The sequence below is a fragment of the Salvelinus alpinus genome, chromosome 33 (assembly GCF_045679555.1).
Source record: "Salvelinus alpinus chromosome 33, SLU_Salpinus.1, whole genome shotgun sequence".
NCBI lineage: Eukaryota > Metazoa > Chordata > Actinopteri > Salmoniformes > Salmonidae > Salvelinus > Salvelinus alpinus.
Genome location: NC_092118.1, coordinates 23,295,014 through 23,319,251, shown reverse-complemented (window position 1 = coordinate 23,319,251; position 24,238 = coordinate 23,295,014). Strand labels below are relative to the sequence as shown.

At 45.6% G+C, this 24,238-nt stretch overlaps 1 protein-coding gene across 15 annotated transcripts in view; it reads right to left on the bottom strand.

Moving 5' to 3' along the window:
- The window catches only part of plekha7b (pleckstrin homology domain containing, family A member 7b), a 173,839-nt gene that overhangs the window by 41,604 nt on the left and 107,997 nt on the right, over positions 1-24,238 (bottom strand). For 6 of the 15 annotated variants that reach the window (XM_071380878.1, XM_071380877.1, XM_071380873.1 and 3 more), the window contains 8 exons: positions 24,159-24,231; positions 23,511-23,611; positions 13,850-14,025; positions 8,301-8,750; positions 7,233-7,779; positions 5,516-5,599; positions 5,041-5,160; positions 3,575-3,652 (listed from right to left, as the gene is read on the bottom strand). In XM_071380878.1, coding sequence (XP_071236979.1) covers positions 3,575-3,652; positions 5,041-5,160; positions 5,516-5,599; positions 7,233-7,779; positions 8,301-8,750; positions 13,850-14,025; positions 23,511-23,611; positions 24,159-24,231 — 1,629 coding nt within the window. The remainder of the gene's footprint in view (positions 1-3,574; positions 3,653-5,040; positions 5,161-5,515; positions 5,600-7,232; positions 7,780-8,300; positions 8,751-13,849; positions 14,026-23,510; positions 23,612-24,158; positions 24,232-24,238) is intronic. The other 9 variants (XM_071380884.1, XM_071380879.1, XM_071380872.1 and 6 more) reach the window with 5 other exon arrangements.

Sequence of the window (24,238 nt, the reverse complement as noted above, 5' to 3'; positions counted from 1 at the left end):
CCGGTCTAATGTCCATTGCTCGTGTTTCTTGGCCCAAGCAAGTCTCTTATTCTTATTGGTGTCTTTTAGTAGTGGTTTCTTTGCAGCAATTTGACCATGACCATTTCAATGAAACATGGTGAAGCCCCAAAATTGCCCTCGCTAGAAGCCTGTGTTTCAGATATAAGGAAGTGGATGGCTGCAAACTTTCTACTTTTAAACTCGGACAAAACAGAGATGCTTGTTCTAGGTCCCAAGAAGCAAAGAGATCTTCTGTTGAATCTGACAATTAATCTTGATGGTTGTACAGTCGTCTCAAATAAAACTGTGAAGGACCTCGGCGTTATTCTGGACCCTGATCTCTCTTTTGACGAACATATCAAGACTGTTTCAAGGACAGCTTTTTTCCATCTACGTAACATTGCAAAAATCAGAAACTTTCTGTCCAAAAATGATGCAGAAAAATTAATCCATGCGTTTGTTACTTCTAGGTTAGACTACTGCAATGCTCTTCTTTCCGGCTACCCAGATAAAGCACTAAATAAACTTCAGTTAGTGCTAAATACGGCTGCTAGAATCCTGACTAGAACCAATTTTTAAAATCATATTACTCCAGTGCTAGCCTCCCTACACTGGCTTCCTGTTAAAGCAAGGGCTGGTTTCAAGGTTTTACTGCTAACCTACAAAGCATTACATGGGCTTGCTCCTACCTATCTTTCCGATTTGGTCCTGCCGTACATACCTACATGTACGCTATGGTCACAAGACGCAGGCATCCTAATTGCCCCTAGAATTTCCAAGCAAACAGCTGGAGGCAGGGCTTTCTCCTATAGAGCTCCATTTTTATGGAATGGTCTACCTACCCATATGAAAGACGCAAACTCGGTCTCAACCTTTAAGTCTTTACTGAAGACTCATCTCTTCAGTAGGTCCTATGATTGAGTGTAGTCTGACCCAGGAGTGTGAAGGTGAACGGAAAGGCTCTGGAGCAATGAACCGCCCTTGCTGTCTCTGCCTGGCCGTTTCCCCTCTCTCCACTGGGATTCTCTGCCTCTAACCCTATTACAGGGGCTGAGTCACTGGCTTACTGGTGCTCTTCCATGCCGCCCCTAGAAGGGGTGCGTCACTTGAGTGGGTTGAGTCACTGACGTGATCTTCCTGTCTGGGTTGGTGCCCCCCCTTGGGTTGTGCCGTGGCGGAGATCTTTGTGGGCTATACTCGGCCTTGTCTCAGGATGGTAAGTTGGTGGTTGAAGATATCCCTCTAGTGGTGTGGGGGCTGTGCTTTGGCAAAGTGGGTGGGATTATATCTTGCCTGTTTGGCCCTGTCCGGGGGTATCATCGGATGGGGCCACAGTGTCTCCTGACCCCTCCTGCCTCAGCATTTATGCTGCAGTAGTTTATGTGTCAGGGGGCTAGGGTCAGTCTGTTATATCTGAAGTACTTCTCCTGTCTTATCCGGTGTCCTGTGTGAATTTAAGTATGCTCTCTCTAATTCTCTCTTTCTCTCTTTCTTTCTCTCTCTCGGAGAACCTGAGCCCTAGGACCATGCCTCAGGACTACCTGGCATGATGACTCCTTGCTGTCCCCAGTCCACCTGGCCGTGCTGCTGCTCCAGTTTCAACTGTTCTGCCTGCGGCTATGGAACCCTGACCTGTTCACCAGACGTGCTACCTGTCCAAGACCTGCTGTTTTCAACTCTCTAGAGACAGCAGGAGCGGTAGAGATACTCTTAATAATCGGCTATGAAAAGCCAACTGACATTTACTCCTGAGGTGCTGACTTGTTGCACCCTCGACAACTACTGTGATTATTATTATTTGACCATGCTGGTCATTTATGAACATTTGAACATCTTGGCCATGTTCTGTTATAATCTCCACCCGGCACAGCCAGAAGAGGACTGGCCCACCCCTCATAGCCTGGTTCCTCTCTAGGTTTCTTCCTAGGTTTTGACCTTTCTAGGGAGTTTTTCCTGGCCACCGTGCTTCTACACCTGCATTGCTTGCTGTTTGGGGTTTTAGGCTGGGTTTCTGTACAGCACTTTGAGATATCAGCTGATGTAAGAAGGGCTATATAAATAAATTTGATTTGATCTGATTCACACAGTCTCCTCTGAACAGTTGATGTTGAGATGTGTCTGTTACTTGAACTCTGTGAAGCATTTGTTTGGGCTGGAATTTCTGAGGCTGGTAACTCTAATGAACTTATCCTCTGCAGCAGAGGTATCTCTGGGTCTTCCTTTCCTGTGGCGGTCCTCATGAGAGCCAATTTCATCATAGCGCTTGATGGTTTTTGCGACTGCACTTCAAGAAACTTTCAAAGTTCTTAATATTTTCCGTATTGACTAATCTTCATGTCTTGAAGTAATGATGGACTGTCGTTTCTCTTTGCTTATTTGAGCTGTTCTTGCCATAATATGGACTTGGTATTTTACTAAATAGGGCTATCTTCTGTTTGTCCCCCCCTACCTTGTCACAACACAACTGATTGGCTCCAATGCATAAATAAATTCCACAAATGGACTTTTAAGAAGGCACACCTGTTATTTGAAATGCATTCCAGGTGACTACCTCATGAAGCTGGTTGAGAGAATGCCAAGAGTGTGCAAGGCTGTCATCAAGGCAAATGATGGCTATTGGAAGAATCTCAAATATAAAATACATTTTCATTTGTTTAACACTTTTTTGGTTACTACATGATTCCATATGTGTTATATCATAGTTTTGATGTCTTCACTATTATTCTACAATGTAGAAAATAGTCAAAATAAAATAAAAACCATTGAATGAGTAGGTGTTCTAAAACTTATGACCGGTAGTGTATATGAAGCCGCACAGCAGCAAGATATTTTCTGGGCTCGAGTGCATCAAATCCGTGATGTATCATGGTTAAATTGTTACTGACTGACTGATCTTCAAATAATATTGTGTAGTTATTTACTGTAGGATGCAAGGTGATTTGTAGATCAGTCAGTCTCGACTCGCCTTTAAAGTCGGCTGCAATGTCGAACGCGCCCATTGTAGGTCTCTTTTAGCAGCACTGCTTGATGGGAAGTGAAATTTACATGATGCAAAATGTAGTTTTTGACATGTAGTACTGTGCTGCTTGAAACTTCATTTACCATCAGTGGAGGTATGATATTTTGACCCCAAGTTTTCAAGGTGAACATGTGCTATTCCCAATGTACTTTTATCCAATTGCAAGGATAGCTAGCTTTGACACAATATAGAACATTTTATAATTTATACTGTAGCCAATAATCATATCATTTTATGTATGAGATCATATTGCACTCAAGTTGTTTTCTTTGCTGAATTGATAGTAAAGACACAGATGAATGCAGCATAGCATTATTCTCAGTATACAGAGCATTAGTAACAAAAACAACAGTGGTTAAAACACACAGAAGACAGTTTAAATTCCAACATCAACCTAAACCACACAGCCCTGAGGAACGAGGTCAGAAAGAAGAGGAGAGAGCAGCAGAAGGAGGTGTGTGAATGAGGAAGAGACTGACACTGTAGACAGTGGAAGGAAGAGCAGGATGCAGGCTACAGAGGAGAGAGGAGGAAGAGAGATAAATCATCATTTACGTGATCTTTTCTCTTGGGGCCCACCTTCAGATCGAGATAATCCAGGTCCTTCTTCAGTTGCATGTAAGTATCATCTGCCTGACAGACAATGAGGAATGGAGAGACAGATCACAAGACTGCAAAGGATGCTAGGAGACTATAGTATAGGAAGACTAGTCAGGTGCTGTTACAGCACAACTCTATATCTCTACTTCATTCTCATTGGAGAGATCATATCACCACAGTCAAATGAATATTAGTGAGGCAAAATAGTACAGAAAAATCAGGCAGATTGATTCAGTTATATTATGAGAATTTACACCAAACTAGATTGTAGTGTAGGGCTGCTATCTAAATAGTTTAGGGATGCTTACACAAATAGCTTAAGCATTTCATAGGGCAGTACACTGCTTGTAATTCAGTTCGCCACCAAATCTCTGGCATGGGTAAATGATGTCCACATGAGGATGAAGAGAACATAAGCGTTGATGGAGAGAGACTGAGCATGGTTGTCATTGAGCACCTTTACAGCGTCACTGTGGTGTGCAGGTCTGAGAACAGAGCACTGTGTTTGGACTGGCTCTTCTACGGCAGGGGTCGGCAACAGGCATCTTTTTTATTGTATTTATTTTTTGGTCAAAAAGGAGACTGTAAAATCACCAGGAATTCAGTTTAATTTAGGAAATCTGTTCCCAAGTATTCCCACATATAAAAAAAGAGACATATGTGATCATGACTCTGTGTAATCAAGGTATTACTTCAAATAGAATACAATTTTCAGTGTACAAATTATTATAATTAAGTTCCAGCCCCCCTGACCATTCGCTCCAACAGAAATCGTCCCGCGGCTGAATGTAGTTGCCTACCCCTGCTCTAGGGAGACACACTCCTGAGCCAGCCTGTATACCCAGGGTCACTTTACACTAATAAGAGTGACCTCTCAGATACACACAGTTCAACACAACCAGGACTTAGAGGGGAAATGTGTAAGAAAAGTCACAAATACATTTCTCATTGTAGTTATCCAGGTTTGCAAAGACCTCAAACAACAGAAGATAAGGCTAGAGTATATGTATGTGAAGACAGGCACGGTGCATAGTCAACAAGCAACATGCTTGATATGAAGCTTGGGAGCAACATCATGTTTGTTTTTTAACAAATCAAATGAAACACGTCTCTATAACGCTCAACAGAGCGCTACATTATGCCGACAGATGAGTGAGGCCGTCCATTCAAACACAACACAGGCTGGTGTATCTATAGCTGCAGACAGTCCATGCTAACAGGGGAGCACCTAAGCCACTAGTACAACAGACACGACCAACACACCACACAGTCCAATGAATGATGGAGCTGGGACCAAAACACTAGCAGAGACACAGACTGCGGGTGATGGGGATTTGGCTGGGGGCTGGGGATCCACAATTCATTGGAGTGGGGCTGCAGGGCAGGGCGGCTGCAGGGGGGAGGATACGAGGGGGCCTGACCTGCAGGCTGGGGCCTAGGAGGCCGTTGTGATGTAGGTGGTGGAGGGCGTCGCCGTGCACACCAGCCATCTTGGCCTGGTGACTCCTGAGCTGAATGAGCAGCAGGGTCAGCTCCTCCGGCTGCAGTAGGGTCAGGCCCAGGCCAGGGAGAGGAAGAGAGGGAGGGACAGAGAGAGAGCACTTCAACACCTGGCCACCAGGTGGCAGCAGTGAGGGCTCAGCTCTTCAGGCCCCAGAGAGCTGTGGGCCTAAGCATCCTACCACAATACCTGCTCCTCTCTCCCCGTCACCCACACAAGGCCCTTCAGAGCAGAACAGCACTGAATCCACCAGCTGAAAATAGTGCTGCTTTCTGACTGAAATGTATTACATTGACGTTCCCTTCAGCATTCATCTTTAATAGTCCTAATATAAAGCAGAGAATAGTTTAAACTGGGTGTGTGATGAAGATAAATGAACAAGACAGAAGCTGTACCGTTTTCCCATGCAAGCTTGGTGCGCTGACTGTGTGTGTGATGTAGCCCATGGCTGGCATTGACCGTCTCTCCAGCTGACTAGTCTGTGGGAAAACAAAGACATCAACAAGTTATTAGGCTACATATCCCATTTCACAGATCAAACAGAATGGCAAATCATAAATGAACATTTACAAGGATGAATATCCCTGCAGTGTGGTTCAGATTGTTCCTGGCTTTCTGTCCCCGCTACTGGGCATTCTGATATGTAGCACCCCAAACTTAAAGGGAATGCCTGCAACTTAACAAACTCATTTGTGCACACAGCATATTTTTTCTTCTATCCATGTATTTATTTCCATCCTTCCTCCTCTTATTTGAAATAAAGTGTGCCCCCAGTTTAAGTTGCTACAGGGTTTGGAAGGTTTGACATTTTTGCTTAACACACAGAATTCCTTGGCTAGGCCCTTCACAGAACCTTAAAAAGACACAACCAACAAGAGATTGAATTAACTACACATAAATTATCCCCAACCTGCCTTCTTAAAATAACATTTGTTTGCTACCAGCGAGAGAAGCACTGTGAGCCATTCCCTCAGAGATTCCCAAGCCAATCTTTTTTTGCTGTATAATAGGTTTTTCATTTAAATGTAAGATCAGAAGAACGAGACCGTTGCTGATGGTTGAGATACAGTGGAGATGTTTACAGGGTGCTGAGAGGCCCTGGGCAAATTGAATTAGCCGCTAATAACAAACACACACACACACACACACACAAACACACAGACACATACACTTGTGTGATATTCCATAGGAGGTACATGGAACACAGCCCTGAAATGCACAATCAAGCCAAAAAGACATCACCAGTCTAAAAGATGCTGGATCCACCAAAACAAAGTTCATCTGTAGACTAAATGTAGTACCCATAAACCATTGCTTTCTTGGATGGTCTCACACACACACTGTGGCTCATTAAAAAAATACTTTTCCTCTGAGTGTTTATGATTATTCTGTGAGCAAGTGGAGCGGCAGTGTTCTATTTGAGACACATAATTAGTGACTTGGCGTTATGGGTGAATGATGAGGAAACAGAGGCTGGGACATTCTGTTTACTTGGCGTGAGGACAGTGGGATTGCGATAAGGGCTGCGTGGAGGCTGGTGTGGTGCAGCCTTGTAGAGACAGCCTCACATGTGGGGGGTGTGGGAGACGGCAGGGAGACAGCACAGGGTGCGGATGGCGTAGGACAGTGCCTTGTCACAGGGGGTCACACACTCGCACACACACGGCCACACAGGCTGGTGGGTGTCTGAGCCCAGAGACTGGGCCGGGCCGTGCTGGGAGATGGGAGGAATGGGCGATGGGGAGGCTCCCACTCACACACACACCCTACCACCTGTGTAGAGGGCCTGGGTGTGGACTGTGTGAATCCTTCGGAGCTTGTGACCGGCATCAAAGTGAAGATGCCGGGAAATTACAGCAGGGCTACTTCTCATGCTCATCTTCCCATGGTTGGCCCTTTCTCTAACGGTTAATGTGTCAAAGTTATTATTCCTCTAAGAGAGAGATGAATTGGAAATTCACTACAAACAAAATGACCTCAGTAACTGTGAGAATTAAACCCTTTTATGAAAGATGAACGTTCCTTAGCTGTGAAACATTTAGTGTTGTGCCAGTCCCAGGCTGGTAAACCAGCCTCTTTAACCCTTTAAACCCCAGTGGGTCAGAGTCCTACCTTAGAGAGCTGAGAAAACACCCGTCTAGGAGAACTGGAGCCGGTGGGGGACTCCCCAGGTGGCACCTCATCCAGCGGCCTGACCGTCACCCTGTCTGAGGGGGTGTGTGGCCTGTGTGGGGACAGTGGTTTGAAGGTGGGGACAGATGGGGGGACTTCACAGGGGGAAGGGGGCACAGAGATGGAGCGAGGCAGCTCCACAATGACCCTGAAGGAGGCTGTGTCCAGGAAGTCTGGCCCGGTGTAGATGGGCGCCGTGGGGCTGCCGTGGCGGAACTGCTGGCGCTGCTGCCACTCATACAGCTGCCATACCATGCCCTCCTTGGTGGCCATGCGCTCATCGGTGGACATGCGGAAGTGGCTGAGCCGGTCGTGGGCGTATTTGTAGTCGCTGGGCAGGTTGCGGGGCGCCGAAGGGGAGCTCCCGCCAGACGGGAGTCTGGGGGTCTTTGGCAATGTCTGGTAGGCCTCTACTACCACGGCCTTAGGCTGCAGGGGAGGCGTCCGCCGAGGAAGGGGGAGGGCGTACTCAGTAGTAGGTGTGTTGCTAAGGTTAGGAAACAGGGATAAAGCCTTTTACAAACTGTGCAGTCTACTTATTTCACCAGGTACATAAATGAGCATCAATACTGAGTTGAAACTAAAGTGCATTTAAGTAAGTGACAGTGAAAAAGCAGTTCAGAGCTGAGACATTCACAATCGCCACCAGGGGGAGACATTTATAAAAAGTTTGTTACAATACAGTATGTCAATTGAATGGTTGACATTGGGGCATGGGCTGAGGCTATAGTTAGCACAGCAGGCTGCTAAGGGGAGAACGGCTCATAATAATGTCCGGAACGGAAAAAAGGGAATGGCATCAAACACATGGAAATCATGTGCTTGATGTATTTGATACCATTCCACCTATTCCACTCCCACCATTACAGCGAACCCGTTCTCCACAATTAAGATGCCATCAACCTCCTGTGATGGTTAGGGTTATCATCACTGAAGCTAAGGATAAGATTATGCTCAGGATAAGAGTAAAGATTAGATTAGATGAGTAATGTAGGTCTTCTGACTGACCTCTTGGGATCTCCCTTCTGTACTTTGACCCAGTGCTCCACCTGAGCCAGAGCAGTCTTCCTCTGCACCTGCTTCTCTGTGGCTGTCCGTGGGACAAAGCCCCTCTTATACACGACGTTCCCATTCTGCTCAGGGGGCAGCGTGGCGAGGACTGTGTGGGCCTGGCCATTCCTGGGGTGTGAGGGGCCAGGGAGAGTGTCTGGGGAGAGCCTGTCTACCTCTACCTCCGTGGCTGGATGGCTGAGCTTTCTAGGAGCCTCCAACACGTACCTCTCCTCGTCCCCCTGGCTCAGTCGGATCTCCCCCTCCGGAGGCTCCTCTCTCTCGGGCCGCTGGAGGCTCCCTGAACGCGACTGGGAGGGGCTCTTACTGGTGTTGTTGTTGTTAACGTGGTTGGTCTGTGGTACTGCCTGCTGCACTGACATTTCTGGTCTCTCTGTGACTGCCTCTCTGTGAGGGGTGAGAGGCGATAGAGGTCAACAGGGATACTGGACTATAACAGAGGCACTTTACAGTTACCTAGGCTAAAGACAACGGGCAAACATGGCGTTTCTATCACACCAACCCCTGGACATTAGAAACAACTGACATGATTAATCAGCTCAGTGTGACATGGTTAGTGACAAGCTAATACACTGAACAGAAATATAAACGCAACATGCAACAATTTCAAGGATTTTAGTCAATTTAAATGAATGAATGAATTTATGGATTTCACATCACTGGGAAGGGGCGCGGCCATGGGTGGGCCTAGTGGCAGTTTATGGTAGAACAATTAACATAACATTCTCTGGCAACAGCTCTGGTAGACATTCCTGCATTCAGCATGCCAATTGCACATTCCCTCAAAACTTGAGACATGTCTCATTGTGTTGTGTGACAAAACTGCACATTTTAGAGTGGCCTTCTATTGTCCCCAGCACATTATGGTAAAGTACATGGACACCTCCATTAACCTGATTTGACTGACTCTCAATCCTATTTCCCACTTGAGTGATACTAGTGAAAGCATTCAAATGTCCTTTATTCATTAGTGAGTTCCTCCAAAGAGGGAAGGGAGACTACAGGGAGGGGATTTCAATATGTTTTTAACACCCACATATTTTCATGGAGAGGGGAGTGTAACTAAGTGAGGCTCTTTGAATCGGAGGCAGGCTGGGTTCCCCTTGAGAGTCAAAATGACAGCCATTTTGTCTTTAAACAAATAGCTTGGGGTAGCCTCTTCATCAATGACTCTGTGTAATAGCTCTAGTGATCATTAATTTGTCCCACAGATGAATGTATGAGACTCTCTCCCTCTGCAGGGAGTCATTCATCTGAGATATAATTTATCTGATTCCCAGACCAACACTATACACATCTAACAAATCACACATTTTTTAGATTACAAATATTGACAGGGCAGGTCCTCAATGGACAGTTTTGAACTCAGTTTCAAAGTTCAGAGCATATTCAGACATACAGTACCAGTTAAAAGTTTGGACACACCTACTCATTCAAGGCTTTTTCTTTATTTTGGCTATTTTCTACATTGTAGAATAATAGTGAAGACATCAAAACTATGAAATAACACATATGGAACCATGAACTAACCAAAAAAGTGTTAAACAAATCAAATTTGAAATTCTTCAAAGTAGCCACCCGTATTCTCTCAACCAGCTTCATAAGGTACCTGGAATGCATTTCAATTAACAGGTGTGCCTTCTTAAAAGTTAATTTGTGGAATTTCTTTCCTTCTTAATGTGTTTGAGCCAATCAGTTGTGTTGTGACAAGGTAGGGGTGTTATACAGAAGATAGCCCTATTGGTAAAAGACCAAGTCCATATTATGGAAAAAACTGCTGAAATAAGCAAAGAGAAACGACAGTCCATCATTACTTTAAGACATGAAGGTTAGACAATCCAGAAAATGTCAGAAATTCTGAAATTGCAGCCCCAATAAATGCTTCACAGAGTTCAAGTAACAGTCACATCTCAACATCAACTGTTCAGAGGAGACTGCGTGAATCAGGCCTTCATGGTCAAATTACTGCAAAGAAACCACTACTAAAGGACACCAATAAGAAGAATAGACTTGCTTGGGCCAAGAAATACGAGCGATGAACATTAGACCAGTGGAAATCTGTCCTTTGGTCTGATGAGTCCAAATTTTACATTTTTGGTTCCAACCGCCGGGTCTTTGTGAGACGCCGAGTAGGTGAACGGATGATCTCCACATGTGTAGTTCCCACCGTGAAGCATGGAGGAGGTGTGATGGTGGGGGGGTTCTTTTCTGGTGACACTGTCTGTGATTTATTTAGAATTCAAGGCACACTTAGCCAGCATGGCTGCCACAGCATTCTGCAGCGATACACCATCCCATCTGGTTTGAGCTTAGTGGGACTATCATTTGTTTTCAAACAGGACAATGACCCAACACACCTCCAGGCTGTGTAAGGGCTATTTGACCAAGAAGGAGAGTGATGGACTGCTGCATCAGATGACCGAACTCAACCCAATTGAGATGGTTTGGGATGAGTTGGACAGCAGAGTGAAGGAACGCAGCTCAGCATATGTGGGAACTCCTTCAAGACTGTTGGAAAAGCATTTCAGGTGAAGCTTGTTGAGAGCATGCCAAGAGTGTGTAAAGCTGTTGTAAAGCTGTCATCAAGTGGCAACTTAGGTGGCAACTTAGAATAATCTGTTTAACACTTTTTTGGTTAACACATGATTCCTTATGGGTTATTTCATAGTTTTGATGTAAAGAACAACCCTTGAATGAGTAGGTGTGTACAAACTTTTGACTGGTACTGTAAACGAGTGTTAGCTAATGTTCTACTGGAATTCCAAGTTCTAGCTTGCTGTCTAATCTGTCTACATGATAATGCTGACATCCTGATAACATTATAATGTAGCACTAGCAGTAGATTCAGACATTGATTTTCAGGAGAAATAGCTTCCCTTGGAGCTGCTAATGAGCACCGAGCAGCGTTGGCCACTAGATGGTATTGTTTCACAAAACATCAGATCCAACCTTCCCTCTCAGCTGTAGAATGCCAGTCCAGATCAGTCACATCATGTATGTACACTTCATTTCTCCTACACCACAAGCTATGTCATTCATCTAACCAAACCATAACCTGTTTGGCCAAACCATAACTTTTTCTCCTTTTAATTGAAACAGCTATTCTTTATTCCCTATATACTGCACTACTTTTGACCAGGGCCCATGGGGATCTAATCAGTAGTGCACTATATAGGGAATAGGGTGCCATTTGGGACGCAGACGTGTTTGTGCCCTGTGATGGAGTAGAGAGAGGAACCTTGTCTATGCCCTGAGACTGGCCCATGCTCAGAACTCACATCCCATCCATCCCACAGCACAGGAGAGGAGACACTATCAGATCAGCTACGCCTGTCCTGCCATGGATGACTGCTCACTGAGTCCCAGTCAAGCTAAGCCAAGCCAGGCCAGGCACACTCCCACCTACAACCCCAACAGTTAGGCACTTTGCTAATGTTTCTACAGGCACATGATCAAGATCAGACTGGGAAAAATGTGCTTTGCTTTGTGCTGAGAAGGTGATAGGAAGAGAGAGGGAGGCTGAGGTCTACTGGGAGAGGTACTGGTGGATCCCTGTTTGGACTAGGAGGCATTGGGTTTACTGGGGACTATTGGGGATAACTAGAGGAGACTATTGGGAAAAACTACATTGGAGACTATTGAGGATAACTAGAGGGGACTATTGGGAATAACTACAGAGGAGACTATTGGGGATAACTACAGAGGAGACTATTGGGGATAACTACAGAGGAGACTATTGGGGATAACTACAGAGGAGACTATTGGGGATAACTACAGAGGAGACTATTGGGGATAACTACAGAGGAGACTATTGGGGATAACTACAGAGGAGACTATTGGGGATAACTACAGAGGGGACTATTGGGGATAACTACAGAGGAGACTATTGGGGATAACTACAGAGGAGACTATTGGGGATAACTACAGAGGGGACTATTGGGGATAACTACAGAGGAGACTATTGGGGATAACTACAGAGGGAACTATTGGGGATAACTACAGAGGAGACTATTGGGGATAACTACAGAGGAGACTATTGGGGATAACTACAGAGGGGACTATTGGGGATAACTACAGAGGAGACTATTGGGGATAACTACAGAGGAGACTATTGGGGATAACTACAGAGGAGACTATTGGGGATAACTAGAGGGGACTATTGGGGATAACTAGAGGGGACTATTGGGGATAACTAGAGGGGACTATTGGGGATAACTACAAAGAGACTATTTGGGACACTACAGGGAAACTATTGTGGATAACTACAGAGGAGACTATTAGGGATAACTAGAGGGGACTATTGGGGATAACTACAAAGAGACTATTTGGGACACTACAGGGAAACTATTGGGGATAACTAGAGGGGACTATTGGGGATAACTAGAGGGGACTATTGGGGATAACTACAAAGAGACTATTTGGGACACTACAGGGAAACTATTGTGGATAACTACAGAGGAGACTATTGGGGATAACTACAGAGGAGACTATTGGGGATAACTAGAGGGGACTATTGGGGATAACTAGAGGGGACTATTGGGGATAACTACAAAAGGAGAATATTTGGGACACTACAGAGGAGACTATTGGGAATAACTACAGGGGACTATTAGGGATGACTACAGAGGAGACTATTGGGGATAACTAGAAGGGACTATTGGGAATAACTACAGAGGAGACTATTGGGGATAACTACAGAGGAGACTATTGGGGATAACTACAGAGGAGACTATTGGGGATAACTACAGAGGAGACTATTGGGGATAACTACAGAGGAGACTATTGGGGATAACTACAGAGGAGACTATTGGGGATAACTACAGAGGAGACTATTGGGGATAACTACAGAGGAGACTATTGGGGATAACTACAGATGAGACTATTGGGGATAACTAAAGAGGAGACTATTGGGATGACTACAGATGAGACTATTGTGGATAACTACAGAGGAGCCTATTGGGATAACTACAGATGAGACTATTGGGGACACTACAGATGAGACTATTGGGGACACTACAGAGGGGACTATTGGGGATAACTAAAGAGGAGACTATTGGGATGACTACAGATGAGACTATTGTGGATAACTAAAGAGGAGACTATTGGGATGACTACAGATGAGACTATTGTGGATAACTACAGAGGAGCCTATTGGGGATAACTACAGATGAGACTATTGGGGATAACTACAGATGAGACTATTGGGGATAACTAAAGAGGAGACTATTGGGGATGACTACAGATGAGACTATTGGGGATAACTACAGAGGAGACTATTGGGGATAACTACAGAGGAGACTATTGGGGATAACTACAGAGGAGCCTATTGGGGACACTACAGAGGAGCCTATTGGGATAACTACAGAGGAGCCTATTGGGATAACTACAGAGGAGCCTATTGGGATAACTACAGATGAGACTATTGGGGACACTACAGAGGGGACTATTGGGGACAACAAGGAATGGCCTGGAAGGGAGGGACTAACCTCTTGATGCCTTGACTCTGCATGAGAGCAGCCTGATTCATGGCTCGGATCCAACCATTCATGTCCTCCTGCGTGTCGGCACTGAAGAAGTACGTCCTCATCCCACCGTGCTCTGCCTGCGAGCCAATCACAGAGTTCTTATTGTAAATGTAGGAGCGCATTCCTGTGTGGCTCGCCTGTGGAGAGAAGAGAAGAGACACATCAGAACCAAAAAAAGGATGGGAAAGATGGGATGGAGGGGTTGAGGGGTCAAAGGGTACGTTCTGCAAATGAAGAATCAGAGAGAGCAAGTTAGCATATTAGCTCACAATGGGACTCAAAGCCATCACCAGAACTTACAAAAATAATAACAAAAGCAAGAGGCACCATTGTCTCTACACTAAAGATGCTGATGCAACACGCCACGCATGAAGAAGCATTGGTTTTAAAGTTAGACAAGTAGTCAGTTCCGTCTCTATATTTGAAGTGTTTTACAAGTCCCAATGCACAGCAAATTCCTCATTAATACCCTTGGGCACAAACTAATTTCACACAAACTTACAGTAACTCAACATAGCGTACCCAGTTTGCCTAGCTATAGCATTGTTACAAAACACAACCTCTCACCCATATGCACACGAGAGACATACATAGTACAAAAACACACAGTGAGACAAGCACAACACAAAGAGAAACCTCATAATTAGCCTTACCCTGGTCGCTGGCTGCTACAGGCTAGAGTAGATCTGTCTCTACAGTATAGTGTAATGGGCTTGCCCTCCTGTCTGGACCCTACTGTAAATCTGCCCACCCCAACGCCCCACCACAAGGCTAATCTCCCCCATCCGGCCCTGATAGGGGGCCAACGCTGCCACCGACAACCTACTGTCCAATTACAACACAGATCAGCCTTTTCCCAACACAGTTCCACCCCAAACTACTACACTGCCCAGTCCTCCAGCACAACAAAAACCTTTATACAGCTTTCTGCTCTCCAAACCACTCTACTGCCTTTGCCATTACAATACAACCTGTATCACACAGTACTGGCCAGCCTGCTAGTCCATGCATAGTCCCAGACCATCATTTTGCCTGTACCTATTACACAACTCTTCAAAGTAGTGCACCATATAGGAATTAGGATGCCATTTGGAATTCACCCTATGTCTACCAGAAATCCATCCTACATTTACAAACAAACAGCAATCCATTCTAAATCACTGAAAACTTCTCTTTAGCGTACAACAAGTGCATCCACCATCATGTTGTGTTTCTGTTTAGTATTGTACTGTAACTTGTGATCAGCTGTAGTGATCTTACTTGGCAGTGGGGTTAACAAAGCCTATTTTGATTGCAGAGTCCTGTATTATCCAGCAGCATAGTGCCAGCTTGATCCCAACTGAATCCCCCAGAGAAAAGTGCTGAATGGACAGGCCAGACCCAGACCCATGACATAGGGTCCACATCCATACTCACCAGCTCTGCAGTCTACCACACACATCAACAATGTGGGGATGTTTCGTGTCGGAACAGTTACTTACTTTCCACAGTTCCTCTTTCACAAAAAGAGTGTGATTTTAAGGTGAGTATAAATGGAGGAACCTCTGCTATTACCCAGCTCTCTCCCCTGTTTAGCATGGAAGACTTGAAGGCTCTATTTTAAGGCTCCCTTGACATAACATTAGGGGGGTCTGGTCTTAAGCTTTCATTGGGTAATGAACCTGGGTGATTTATCTACAGGCTGATCTTGACTTTAAGAACTAGAGAGCTTTTGGGGCGGGGTATCAACAGGTAGACAGACATCACACTTTAACTTCCAGGACCTATTCCACTAATAGAAACCATGCCAATGAGTCGAATAAAAACCAATCAAAAAAAATGTACATCCGAAATGTTTATTCATTTTTATTTAACCTTGATTTAACCAGGAAAAGCCCATTGAGACCCAGAGAGACCTGACCAAGAAGGCAGCAACAATCAATACATTACAGAATTAAAATATACAACAATATAATAGAATTCAACAACATGATCCAGCCTAAAAAAAAGCATTTACACTCCTCTGTAACAGAGTCTCCCATCAAAATGTTTAATTAATTCAGTGGCACTAACATATCTAGATGAGGCATAAATTGTAGAATATTCCATGCCTCTGGTACACAAAACGAGAAGGCAGTCTTGCCTAATACTGTAAATGTACTATACATTACAAAACAAATACATTACAAAACAAAACATATTAATCAATGAGCCAGTTCCATGGCACTAAATGATATGGCCTGGTTGTCCAATACAACAGAAACATTGAAATACAGCCTGGTATAGCTAGATAGACTGAATGTTTGTTGAATGTGATGGTGATGAGGCCAACAGAAAGAAAGGCAGTGAAACTGGAGAGGAGTGTGGAAACGGGATGGATGGGAGGAGGATGAGAGGAGGATGGCCCAGCCCAGTGTGAGACCCAGCTATCCCACGGTTCACATGGTGATGACAGCGTCCTGATGACTGATATGGAGGAGGCGGGGCCCAAATACCAGTGCTACAGGGTCTAAACCCTCACAACAACCGATGTGTATCAGGCTTTGACTGATGGGTGGTTCCATATGAACTTTATGTCGTCCAACAGATTTGACACACAGTTACATCAAGAACCAAGGTTGGCTTCACAGGCAAACGTTCAGTGAAATTAGCCAACCTGAATATTTGGAGAAGCACTGGCATTGTCCATCCATCCGTGATTGATGCAGAAAAATCATAATCTAAATGTGCATTCTTTTTGGTTTGGTAAATGAAAAGTAGACTATGAGCACGGATGAAGAAGCTAGGTGACGGTCCTCTGAGAGGGATGAAGGAAAATAAAATACCTATTCATGCAAGAGGGGCCCACCAGCGTGTTTCAGGATGGCTGTCCGGGGGGAGCGGCGCTCGCTCCACCAGTGCACAGTCACAACAGGAGGCCATTCAACCAATAGGAACACACGAGAGATAAACACAGTGAGAAGAGCAAACAGAACAGAAGGGTAAAGGTCATTGACTGGCTCCAGAAAACAGAAGTGTCTCTCTGCTGTTCTCGGCTGGCTAGTCATCAACTCAAAGAGAGTGAATTATACTGAATAAAAATATAAACACAACGTGCAACAATTCCAAAGATTTTACTGAGTAACAGTTCATATAAGGAAATCAGTCAATTGAAATAAATGCATTAGGTCCTAATCTATGGATTTCACATGACTGGGAATACAGATATGCATCTGTTGGTCACAGATACCAAAAAGGTTGGGGCGTGGATCAGAAAACCAGTCAGTATCTGGTGGGACCACCATTTGGCTCATGCAACGCGACACATCTCCTTCGCATAGTGTTAATCAGGCTGTTGATTGTGGCCTGTGGAATGTTGTCCCACTCCTCTTCAATGGCTGTGCGAAGTTGGAGCACGCTTTCATACACATTGATCCAGAGCATCCCAAACATGCTCAATGGGTGAAATATTTGGTGAGTATGCAGGCCATGGAATAACTCGGATATTTTCAGCTTCCAGTAATTGTGTACAGATCCTTGCGACATGGGGCTGTGCATTATCAAGCTGAAACATGAGGTGATGGCGGCGGATGAATGTCATGACAAAGGGCCTCAGGAACTCGTCACGATACCTCTGTGCATTCACATTGCCATCAATAAAATGCAATTGTGTTGATTATCCATAGATTATGCCTGCCTGCCCATACCATAACCCCACCGCCACCATGGGGCACTCTGTTCACAACGTTGGCATCAGCAAACCGCTCGCCCACATGACGCCATACACGTGGTCTGCGGTTGTGAAGTCGGTTGGACGTACTGCCAAATTCTCTAAAACGACATTGGAGGCGGCTTATTGTAGAGAAATAAACATGAAATTCTCTGACATTCCTGCAGTCAGCATGCAAATTGCACGTTCCCTCATAATTTGAAACTTCACATTATAGAGTGGCATTTTATTGTCCCCAGCACAAGGTGCACCTGTGTAATGATCAAGCTGTTTAATCAGTTTAATCAGTTTATTATATGCCACAGCTGTCAGGTGGATGGATTATCTTCGCAAAGGAGAAATGCTCACTAACAGGGATGTAAACAAATTTGTGCAAAACATTTTAGAGAAATACACTTTTTGTGCATATGGACATTTTCGGGGATCTTTTATGTCAGCTCATGAAACGTGGGCCCAACAATTTACATGTTGCATTTATATTTTTGTTCAGTGTAGATTAACATTGATGCTGTTGCTAGAACCAGCAGAAGCAGCAAGCGGACTAAAATACAGACCCACACTAGCAAACACAACACTACAGCAATACACCACAACACCACACTCTGGAGAGGGAAAATGGCTGAAGAGAACATACAGTGGGGAGAACAAGTATTTGATACACTGACAATTTTGCAGGTTTTCCTACTTACAAAGCATGTAGAGGTCTGTAATTTTTATCATAGGTACACTTCAACTGTGAGAGAAGGAATCTAAAACAAAAATCCAGAAAATCACATTGTATGATTTTTAAGTAATTAATTTGCATTTTATTGCATGACATAAGTATTTGATACATCAGAAAAGCAGAACTGAATATTTGGTACAGAAACCTTAGTTTGCAATTACAGAGATCATACGTTTCCTGTAGTTCTTGACCAGGTTTGCACACACTGCAGCAGGGATTTTGGCCCACTCCTCCATACAGACCTTCTCCAGATCCTTCAGGTTTCGGGGCTGTCGCTGGGCAATACGGACTTTCGGCTCCCTCCAAAGATTTTCTATTGGGTTCAGGTCTGGAGACTGGCTAGGCCACTCCAGGACCTTGAGATGCTTCTTACGGAGCCACTCCTTAGTTGCCCTGGCTGTGTGTTTCGGGTCGTTGTCATGCTGGAAGACCCAGCCACGACCCATCTTCAATGCTCTTACTGAGGGAAGGAGGTTGTTGGTCAAGATCTCGCGATACATGGCCCCATCCATCCTCCCCTCAATACGGTGCAGTCGTCCTGTCCCCTTTGCAGAAAAGCATCCCCAAAGAATGATGTTTCCACCTCCATGCTTCACGGTTGGGATGGTGTTCTTGGGGTTGTACTCATCCTTCTATTCCTCCAAACACGGCGAGTGGAGTTTAGAGCAAAAAGCTCTATTTTTGTCTCATCAGACCACATGACCTTCTCCCATTCCTCCTCTGGATCATCCAGATGGTCATTGGCAAACTTCAGACGGGCCTGGACATGCGCTGGCTTGAGCAGGGGGACCTTGCGTGCGCTGCAGGATTTTAATCCATGACGGCGTAGTGTGTTACTAATGGTTTTCTTTGAGACTGTGGTCCCAGCTCTCTTCAGGTCATTGACCAGGTCCTGCCGTGTAGTTCTGGGCTGATCCCTCACATTCCTCATGATCATTGATGCCCCACGAGGTGAGATCTTGCATGGAGCCCCAGACCGAGGGTGATTGACCGTCATCTTGAACTTCTTCCATTTTCTAATAATTGTGCCAACAGTTGTTGCCTTCTCACCAAGCTGCTTGGCTATTGTCCTGTAGCCCATCCCAGCCTTGTACAGGTCTACAATTTATCCCTGATGTCCTTACACAGCTCTCTGGTCTTGGCCATTGTGGAGAGGTTGGAGTCTGTTTGATTGAGTGTGTGGACAGGTGTCTTTTATACAGGTAACGAGTTCAAACAGATGCAGTTAATACAGGTAATGAGTAGAGAACAGGAGGGCTTCTTAAAGAAAAACTAACAGGTCTGTGAGAGCCGGAATTCTTACTGGTTGGTAGGTGATCAAATACTTATGTCATGCAATAAAATGCAAATGAATTACTTAAAAATCATACAATGTGATTTTCTGGATTTTTGTTTTAGATTCCGTCTCTCACAGTTGAAGTGTACCTATGATAAAAATGACAGACCTCTACATGCTTTGTAAGTAGGAAAACCTGCAAAATCGGCAGTGTATCAAATACTTGTTCTCCCCACTGTAGTTGGCCATAGGCTGCTAGAACCGGGGGTAAGGCTAGGATAGGATGGGAAACTCTGCTCTTTAGTGCCTCATGCATTTTTTATAGGTTATTAACTGGTAGTTGTCTGCATTAACTCTAATGACTTCCCAACTGCATTCTCACAAAACATTGAGATACCACAGATCTCTCAAATCACAACAACAAACAGCTTACACAAGACAGTCGACAAACAACAAGACAAGAACAGCAGACAAGAATTAACCTTCATCCAATAGGCAGTTTAAGTTTTCTGTTGAGACAGTTAACAGTTAACTGAACAGCTTGGGTCCTGTCTAATGAAAGATCCTGGTCTGGAATATGTGATTACCCAGAGCGAGAGAGAAAGCTGAGAGGAACAGAGACCTCTTAAATACATGCACTGGATAATTAGCAGAACAGTATTGAGAGCAGGAACCTCTCACCTAACCGTGAAATACATTCCCTCCCCGGGCAGAGAGAGCGGCGGACGGAGAGAGCGGCAGGAAGAGAGAGGCAGGGAGAGAGAGGCAGGAAGAGAGAGGCAGGAAGAAAGAGGCAGGAAGAGAGAGGCAGGAAGAGAGAGGCAGGAAGAGAGAGAGAGAGAAGCGGACGGAGAGAGAGGCAGGAAGAGAGAGGTATGAAGAGAGAGGCAGGAAGAGAGAGGCAGGAAGAGAGAGGCAGGGAGAGAGAGAGAGGCAGGGAGAGAGAGAGAGGCAGGGAGAGAGAGAGAGAAGACGCTAGAAAATAGCTTCAATTGTATGTAATGTGAGCTGCAGGAGTAATACCCAGGCTTGCACCACAAACACACACACAGACACACGTGCACACACACATACAGTACATACACCCAGGAGGAACAAAAAGCCAAGCACAACGGATACATTATGAAAGGACTGCAATTGAACGCCGTCAAACTAGCACATCAAACATTCACCCTGAATTGTTCTTCATAAAGGGTCTTTTGCTCTCACTGAGAAAGATATGGAGATGGATATTGTGAACACTCTGACCCAGCAGAGAAACCCATTCTTACCGTCTACTCTGTCTGTCATACACACTGACTGAAATGTGAAAAATAGTCTATTACCCCCCACTACCCTCAGGGAGGATCCTTTTCCCTGCTGCCAACTGAGGCAAGAAACAATACAGCAACGAGTGTGGTTACAAGTACACAATAATGTGATTACTGTGGATAGTCAGATTAATGTAATAGTTTGATTAAAATGTTTACATGCAATGCAAGAAGAAGGATTTCCCTAATAATCCTGTTTACATGGACACATGAGTTGGGACATATACAGTTTGTAAACTACCTCTAAGACTCCTACAATCAGTTGTTGTATACTCACTTCACTCGAGCTAAAGAGGGAGGCTCGCTCGGCTGGTGCTGGTTCTGGCCCGCGCAGATCAAATACACTGCTGGAACGCCAATTAAGTGTTTACACGTCCTAATAATTCAAAAGATTGCTCAGAAAACCAGGTGTATGCTTACTTCGATTATGACCTTACGCCGATTAAGATAAGCAGAGAAAGGCATTTACATGACTATTGACATAATCAGTTTAATATCGAATTATGAGGGTGGATGTAAACGTACTCCACGTGTTTGTCAACATGACTAGTTAATAAGGCATGAACAAACTGGTTTCCTATGTTCTACTGTATGTTCTACTGTATGTTCTACTGTATGTCTGCAATAGGAAACATCCCTGGACCAGATACAATCAAACAGCAGAGGAATTCAGAGTGTTTGTGTTTATTCCCCCACAGCCCTACTGAGTAGAGAGATAATGATGTTCCCATGTAGGCACAGAGAAAGAGGAACAGAGTGTGGTGTGGAGAGGAGAACTGCTTGTAGGAGTGTGGAGAGGAGAACTGCTTGTAGGAGTGTGGAGAGGAGAACTGCTTGGAGGAGTGTGGAGAGGAGAACTGCTTGGAGGAGTGTGGAGAGGAGAGGGGCTTGGAGGAGTGTGGAGAGGAGAGAGGCTTGGAGGAGTGTGGAGAGAACTGCTTGGAGGAGTGTGGAGAGGAGAGGGGCTTGGAGGAGTGTGGAGAGGAGAGGGGCTTGGAGGAGTGTGGAGAGGAGAGGGGCTTGGAGGAGTGTGGAGAGGAGAGGGGCTTGGAGGAGTGTGGAGAGGAGAGGGGCTTGGAGGAGTGTGGAGAGGAGAGGGGCTTGGAGGAGTGTGGAGAGGAGAGGGGCTTGGAGGAGTGTGGAGAGGAGAGGGGTTTGGAGGAGTGTGGAGAGGAGAGGGGTTTGGAGGAGTGTGGAGAGGAGAGGGGCTTGGAGGGGCTTGGAGGAGTGTGGAGAGGAGAGGGGCTTGGAGGAGTGTGGAGAGGAGAGGGGCTTGGAGGAGTGTGGAGAGGAGAGGGGCTTGGAGGAGTGTGGAGAGGAGAGGGGCTTGGAGGAGTGTGGAGAGGAGAGGGGCTTGGAGGAGTGTGGAGAGGAGAGGGGCTGGGAGGAGTGTGGAGAGGAGAGGGGTTTGGAGGAGTGTGGAGAGGAGAGGGGCTTGGAGGAGTGTGGAGAGGAGAGGGGCTTGGAGGAGTGTGGAGAGGAGAGGGGCTTGGAGGAGTGTGGAGAGGAGAGGGGCTTGGAGGAGTGTGGAGAGGAGAGGGGCTTGGAGGAATGTGGAGAGGAGAGGGGCTTGGAGGAGTGTGGAGAGGAGAGGGGCTTGGAGGAGTGTGGAGGGGAGAGGGGCTTGGAGGAGTGTGGAGAGGAGAGGGGCTTGGAGGAGTGTGGAGAGGAGAGGGGTTTGGAGGAGTGTGGAGAGGAGAGGGGCTTGGAGGAGTGTGGAGAGGAGAGGGGCTTGGAGGAGTGTGGAGAGGAGAGGGGTTTGGAGGAGTGTGGAGAGGAGAGGGGTTTGGAGGAGTGTGGAGAGGAGAGGGGTTTGGAGGAGTGTGGAGAGGAGAGGGGCTTGGAGGACTGTGGTGGGGGTTCAGAGTGCTGCTATCCTAAAGCTCTACTGGTGATGACAGGGGCCTGCTGACTGACTGACAGTACAGGACAGGGGCCAGAGAGCAGAGCAGCACAGTAACACCACTACCAAACAGACCTTTAAAGTGACAGATACTGTACCTCAGACCAGGATAAGATACCTACTGGGGCTGATACTCCCTGAATAACTGTACATTATTGAGACCTACAGGCCTCAAGTGTTTGGTGCATGCGTGTTATGAAATAGCAGATGAGAGGTACAGGTAAGTATGAAGTCACATTTCCCACTTAGTGTTCTTGTGAATTAAATGGGTTTGCATGAAAGGCCCACACTGAAAGCTCACAGGTCAAAGCGACATAGCACGCCAGGCAGGGCCAAAGCAGACATTAGGAAGAGCCAGTCTTAGTCCAGATTGTGTAGGTTTTTAGATGAATCTCTGTGCTTTTAAAGAAAGGATCCAGACTGATGTGGTAAGAATGGAGTGTTATAACAGCCCACCAGTCTGACACTAATCAGAGGGAGCACTGCCCACGTTGTCTGGCTTGCCCACACAGGCCCCTGGCTGTGTGACTGTCTAACTCTGTAACCAAGGTGAAGCAACTTTATCTAATGCCTGTTAGTTAGCATTTCCTTCACAGTTGAAAACCTCCATATATCCAGTCTGTTTCTCAATTCATGCAGCTTGGTTAGACTGTGAGGTAGCTGGTAACAGTATTTTCCATTCGGTGACGAGCTAGTTCCCACCCTTGCCCTCTAGTCTTACCTTGAAGGCATACTTGCGGCTGATGTGGTCATCAGGCTCCACAGGGGCGATGACATAACTGGGCAGGGGGATGCTCCCCAAAACCGTCTCCTCTCTGCTGTCTAGAGGGATACACACACACACACACACACACAAGCAGGTGATCATTATCACACAATACACAACAACCCACCACACACACCTCACCGCTGGCCCACTGCCTTGACTACTTGAATGATTCTACCTGTTTATAAATAGCATGATATAACTGCTTCATCAATGCACCATTATGTTCCTGCATGGTGATTCGTGACTGTGGGAAATGTAATTGGAGAGACATAATTCAAGGATGATTCAAGGATCCGCTGTGGTGCAGGCAGCAGGACTGGAGGCTTATCTCTAGCTCAGTGTGATGAATGGCGGAGAGGTGAAAGAAAGAGGGAAATAGAGATAGAAAGAGACAGAAGAGGAGAGAGAATAGCCTGTGACAGAACAGAACCTTTTCTAATTGCAGTCATGTCTCTCTGATTGAAAGGTTTAGCTCCACTGAGAGGCAGACGACTTGGAATTAAGAGGACTGGCTTGGATTTCATAACCAAATCAATTCACCCTGCGACTATTTTAATTAGTCTCAATTAAACCCTGGCCCGGTGTGCCTGTGTGACTCACCTTTGTAATAAAACAAGCAGTAGTCGGACAACACAAACCACTTCCTCTTCCACAGTCTCATTCCAGAGCTGTCCTGGAGG